The sequence below is a fragment of the Triticum dicoccoides genome, chromosome 2B (assembly GCF_002162155.2).
Source record: "Triticum dicoccoides isolate Atlit2015 ecotype Zavitan chromosome 2B, WEW_v2.0, whole genome shotgun sequence".
Lineage (NCBI taxonomy): Eukaryota > Viridiplantae > Streptophyta > Magnoliopsida > Poales > Poaceae > Triticum > Triticum dicoccoides.
The window spans coordinates 445,933,389-445,939,320 of NC_041383.1; the positions used below are offsets into that span (position 1 = coordinate 445,933,389).

The 5,932-nt window shown below is 44.0% G+C and overlaps 1 protein-coding gene across 1 annotated transcript; it reads right to left on the reverse strand.

Annotated features, from left to right (window-relative positions):
- Positions 1–2,143: 2,143 nt before the first annotated feature.
- On the reverse strand, positions 2,144–2,989 carry LOC119364127 (nucleolin-like). Its single transcript, XM_037629540.1, has one exon. It carries the CDS (start codon positions 2,899–2,901, stop codon positions 2,425–2,427), a length of 477 nt encoding a protein of 158 aa, XP_037485437.1. The 5' UTR covers positions 2,902–2,989; the 3' UTR covers positions 2,144–2,424.
- Positions 2,990–5,932: the final 2,943 nt, after the last annotated feature.

Sequence of the window (5,932 nt, forward strand, 5' to 3'; positions counted from 1 at the left end):
CTCGAGTATGCACCTAAAGTATTCGGTTCACAATGAGAGAATACATTGCACTAGGTCAGGGATTAAATTATTATCTGATACGTATGTTTGGTTCAACCAAAGGAAATATGACAGGTAGATTGCCGACGCTCCTGAAGATACTGAAGGAAGGATGGCTTGCAGCGGAGAAAAGGGAGCACTAATTAAGCAAAGGGAGATTGCCGACGCTCCTGTTCACGACAACGAAGGGGGACCCCGGGCGGCGGAAAAGATAGATCACGAGTGCTAGTCCTCAGTTGAGTAAAGGAAGTGGATCAAGTCTAGCGTTTACTATATATTCAATACCTATCGATACATACCATTTTGGATTTTGTGAAGCACCGTTTACTATATATTGGAACTGAAACCGGCCCAACCCAAACAAAACAATGTAACGTACTCATGAGCCGGTGTAACCGGAAGACAGCGAAAAAGTGCGGAACCAAACACGTCGTCATATTATTCCTGAAATGCATTCAGATACTACAAACTGAACAGTGAAGCAAATGGGCAATTATACTGTCTTAAACCCATTCTCATGTTGACATAACAAATCAGTAGAGCCAAAACAAATGTGACCAAAATAATGATCCTTAAATGTCAGCCAAACGCAAAGAGATACACTAATATCTGAGATAAAAGCAACAGTGGAAAAGAACATTGTCATTGGTGTGAAGAAGCAATAAAATGTCAGCATAGAAGCATGGAGAAGCATACAGAAAGCAGAAATTACCATTAACACAAAAACGAGGTCGACAACATCTGTATAAGTGATAACAGTTTCTCTGACATAGTCAGCCTACCTCTTATTTTGAAGAGACAAAAAGCTCAAACCCAATATATTAGTTAGATACGACACAAACACCAATTTCTAGCTACAAGCACTCATGAATGATTGCATAACTAGAGTCAGGAGTTAAACTCTGCGATGCGTTCACTTATTTGCATCATTGATCCAGGTGCCAAAATAAGGTGACCAACATATTTGTGGGATTGTGGCACACTACTGTCATCTACTCCCTCCGTCCAAAACTGTAAGATCATCTTCGACAATATCATAGTGTCAAAAATGATCTTACAGTTTGGAACGGAGGGAGTAGATGACAAGTTTATGGTTTATCATTAATGTCACACAACTGACTACACAAACATCAGTCCTGTATGGTTTCATGCCCTTGCAGGCTTGCACAACTGCCTTTTGCGAGAACATACCTCACAATGTCCTTGCCCATGCATGTTCTACCTTTCTAAATTAGCAATATGACCACCTTTTTTATACTCGACTAAAAATGTAAGTTCTATGAGATAAATCCCGTAGTGATCTAAAATAACTGAAACTAATGGAAATACTTGGTATGTGTAAAAGGCGATGCCCAGTACGGAAGCATCAAACAGATCTGCTTTTCTTTTATCCAATCATGAACCATTCTAACTTTCTAACCAAGTTAGCAATACAATGATGGCTATCATCGCTAGGAATGTAGTACTCAAGATGAGTTACAAAGCACTCAGGGTAACAGAAGAGATACTTCAACCATGCTTAAAAGGGCACAACTAGCTGAACATATTAAGGTTGAATAGACAGTAAGAGAAAAAAAAACTTAGCCTTGCATGACCTAAAGTGTGCAACTAGCTGAACAATCTAGGTTGAATCAACATTAAAAGAAAAGGCAAAGGACAATCTGCAACACATCAAACAAATAAGAAAGCAAGACATTAAAAATGCACTGTTAGGATAACCACAGCACACTGCATACCCTGGCTTGGTCCTATAAGTACATGCCAGAAGATGCAATATTGTTCCCTGGCCAATTAAAGGCTCACCCCACAAAACAATATATATGCTTGAACCTTTTCAGAAATGCTCAGATATGACCTCAAGAGTGTAACAGGGTGAATATAAATGATAGTATACCTAACTGGACAAGGTTAAGCCCAACGGTGCCAGAAGAAAAATGCTATGCATCAAACAAGGAAAGCATAAGGCCCTCCAAGCTGTGAATGTGCGAAATCAGGACAACGTTATCCAAATTGCAATTGCAAGCAAGGCTACAGCTATGTCTACCTGATACAAAAAATTCCAACATAGAAGGCACAATGCACATGCACATCCAAGTCCAAGTACACAGCACGAATAGATCTAGTTATCTCAGTGAGCAAGACCAAGATTGCGGAAACATAATCCAGAAGCACCAGCAGTGATACTTGTTTACTTGATAAAAATACTTAAATTAGGTCATACCTGCGAAATTAAACGCTCATGATGCATAAATTCGGTACCTAAAGGCCTAAACTGGATGCAATCGCAGAAATGTACTTCCACAAGGGTACAGTCCATAGAAACATTTCTGTGCATCACAAGCGCGAGACGAAGGGATTGCCTAGCGAGTTAGTCCAGCTGCGACCCTAATCGCTCTCCTCCCCGTCGCCGCTCTCCTCCCCGGGAGCCATGTCGACGTCTGCGTCCTCATCGTCCTCGTCATCCTCCGCTGCCTCCTCTGGTGGCACCAGGTACGCCCCAGGCTGTGCTGGGGCGCAGCGGCGGGTCCGAGAGGGCAGGATGTTGTTGAGGTCGACCTCCGAGAGGGGATCCTCGCATAAGCCGTCACTCTCGTCGCCATCTCCCTCGACCTCCTCGTCATCCTCCTCCTCGTCGCTTTCCTCGTCGCCTTCTTCCTCCTCATCGACCACCATCTTCCCCTTCCCCTTGTCCGCGACCCGGGCCTTGGCCTCGGCGACGGCCTCCTCGTCGGCGCCGGGGCGGGCGGCCTTGGCGGGTGGGTCGAGGGGAGAGACCTCGGAGTCGGTGTCCGTCTTACGCTTGGCCGGGGATGGGGAGGGTTCGGTGGCCGCAGGTTGGGACTGGCCGTCGGCGGTCGCCATCGTGGAGGCGGGACGGGAGAGGGAGAGGGAGAGCTAGGGTTTAAGGATGGGGGAAGGGTGCGAGAGAAATGGAGAGGTGAGGGCGTGGCGTAAAGCCGTGGCCCATGCGGGTGCAGGGAAATGGGCCTGTCATGGTCATGGGTGGTTATTGCTTCTGAGCCGGTAACATATATTATGGGCTTACAACGTATTGTTGGGCCTAGACAAGGTTTTTATTTCTCCGGTACAACTTTCTTTTCGAGCTCTGTTTGGAGAGCAATTGTGTACCGTATTTCTTTTTCGAAAATACAGAAACTGGGCAAAGACTATGGGCTAAGCTATCGACTCTTCTATTTACTCTATGAACTTGACCTTCTATGCTTCCTTGCTTGATGGCTTGAAATTCCCTCTCAATCACGTTGATTTCTGATCTATCCATACATGAGGGGTCGAGTGCCTTTGCCACCATGTTGTTGTCCGTCCCAATTACTAAAGGTAGGTTCATGCCCGTCATCGCTTTCTGTAGTCCTTCTACACAAGCGATAGCTTCTGCAAACTCTGCTCCTTTGCATCGCGGAATATAGTCCCAGGCTGATAAGATAATTCTCCCATCATGATCTCGAACCACGGCTCCCCATGCTCCATTGTTGCTCTCCTGCAAGAAACTTCCGTCAACATTGACCTTAGTCCACCCGAGGTTAGGCTTTTGCCAAACTTCTTCCTTAGCATTTTCATGCTCTTTCACTGCTGGCAATTTGATCATAGGGCTTTTCCCTTTACGATCGATCTTGGAGTTTCCGTTCTTAATCATGTGGATGTTTACAAGGTAATTTTACAGAAACCAAGTAGAGTGGGAAATTTTTGCTTTACCTTTAGCAAAGATCGCATCATTTCTATGATGCCAAACACGCCACCAAAATAGCATTAGTTTTTGTCTTAGGTCTTCTTCACTCTATCAAGTAGGACAAGAACCCAATCCCTTCCTATGTAACTTATTTTATTCTCGGGAGGGAGGTTCCCCACGTCCTTCAACTCATGCCAAAGGGCTCTCGCAAAAGTACATCAGTGTGCAACATGGAATCCTGTTTCTTCATCAGCACCACAGACATTGCAAATCCGAGTGAGGCCCGTATATGTCTAAATCTATTAGTTTGAACCGCAAGGGATTCAGTTGCAAGCCTCCATGTTAAAATATGAACTTTTTAGGGACATTTGTTTTCTAGATAGTGTTCCAAATACTTGGGTCTCCTGAGATATTGTGGTTGGGTCCAATAATGTGAGATTTCTTTTCATCTATGGCTAGTCTATACGCGCCACAGACCGTGAAAATCCCATTCTTTTCCGGTTTCCAAGAAATATAATCATCCTCATCATAATTTGGGAGTCGAATATTCAAGATATCATTTGCATCTTGTTGTGTAAAAATATGTCTGATGTTATTCTCCTTCCAAGAGTGGGTCTCTTGGTCAATGAGATCTGCTACCCAACGGATTCGTGAGTTTGTTGGATTTATATTAATTTTCATGTTTCCCCTCGGGATCCAATTGTCTCTCCAGATGCGAACACTTTTTCCATTGCATATGCGCCACACACATCCTTTCTCAAGGAGTTCTAACCCATGCATGATACCCTGCCAACCCGGTGATGCATTGTGAATGAATGTCGTGTCAAGTAGATCTACCCCATGGCAGTGTTTCGCCTTAAGTACTCTCGCACACAAGTTGTCAGGATATGCAATAAGGCGCCAAGCTTGCCTAGCCAACAGAGCCTGGTTAAAAACTCTAAGGTCTTTGAAGCCCATACCTCCCTGGTTTTTGCGTTGTGTGAGTTTCTCCCAACTCAACCAGTGAATACGTCGGTGATCATTGTCATCTCCCCGCCAGAAGTCTCTAGTCATGTGCATGAGCTCCTCACATAGGGATGCCAAAAACTTAAAAACACTCGTCACAAAAGTGGGGATCGCCTGGGCCACAGACTTAATTAGCGTATCTTTGGCACCACTAGATGAATATTTCTCCGTCCAATCATTCATCCTTTTCCTTGCTTTATCCTAGGTTGACTTGAATTTACCATTAACCATACACCCTTTTGGAACCGGCAGGCCTAAATACTTCTCTTCAAAACTAACTGTCACCACATTTAGAATGTTTATGACTTCCTGACCATCCTCTTGTGAGCATTTGTTTCCAAGGAGTAGAGACTAATCATCTAGCCCGTGGCTCTCTCATAGTTGTTTAGTATTTGCTTCACCTTGGTTGCTTGATCACTATTTGCTTTAAAAAATAACAAACTATCATCTGCAAATAACATGTGTGAAATACCAGGGCTTTGGCGACATATTTTAGCTCTTGGATCTCACCCGCTTAGACTCTACGTACTATGAATCAGACTTGAGAGTCCATCTACGACAAAAATAAAGAGTTGTAGCGAAAGTGGATCTCCCTGTCTCAACCCCTATGTAGGGGAGAAGCTCTGTAGCATGTTCCCATTGAAAGGGACTGGATACTTCACTGATTTTACACATGTCATGATCCATTGTGTCCATTTATCAGCAAAGCCTAAACGTTTCATCGCCCCTTCAAGGTATTTCGAGTCAACTCTATCATAGGATTTTGTGAGATCTAATTTATATGCACAAAATTTACCTTTTGCATCTGAGCTCTTTTGTATACTATGTATACACTCAAACGCAATCAAAGCATTGTCTATGATCATCCGCCCTGGAATGAAGCTGCTTTGGGTTGGGGCTATCAAATCATGGAGCAATGGTCACATATTGTTTACTAGGCATTTTGAAACAATTTTGTACACGACATTGCATGAGCTGACGGGTCTATAGTCCTTGAGGGAGCTTGGGGTTTTCTTCTTTGGTATCAACACTATGACCGTGTTATTCACCCCCTCCGGCATGATGCCCGAGTTGAAAAAACTCCCTTATTGCCTTGATCACCTCCTCCTTCAGAGTACCCCAATGGCTTCGATAAAATCTAGCCGGGAAGCCATCCTCTCCAAGGGCCTGATACATCTCCAACGTATCTATAATTTTTGATTG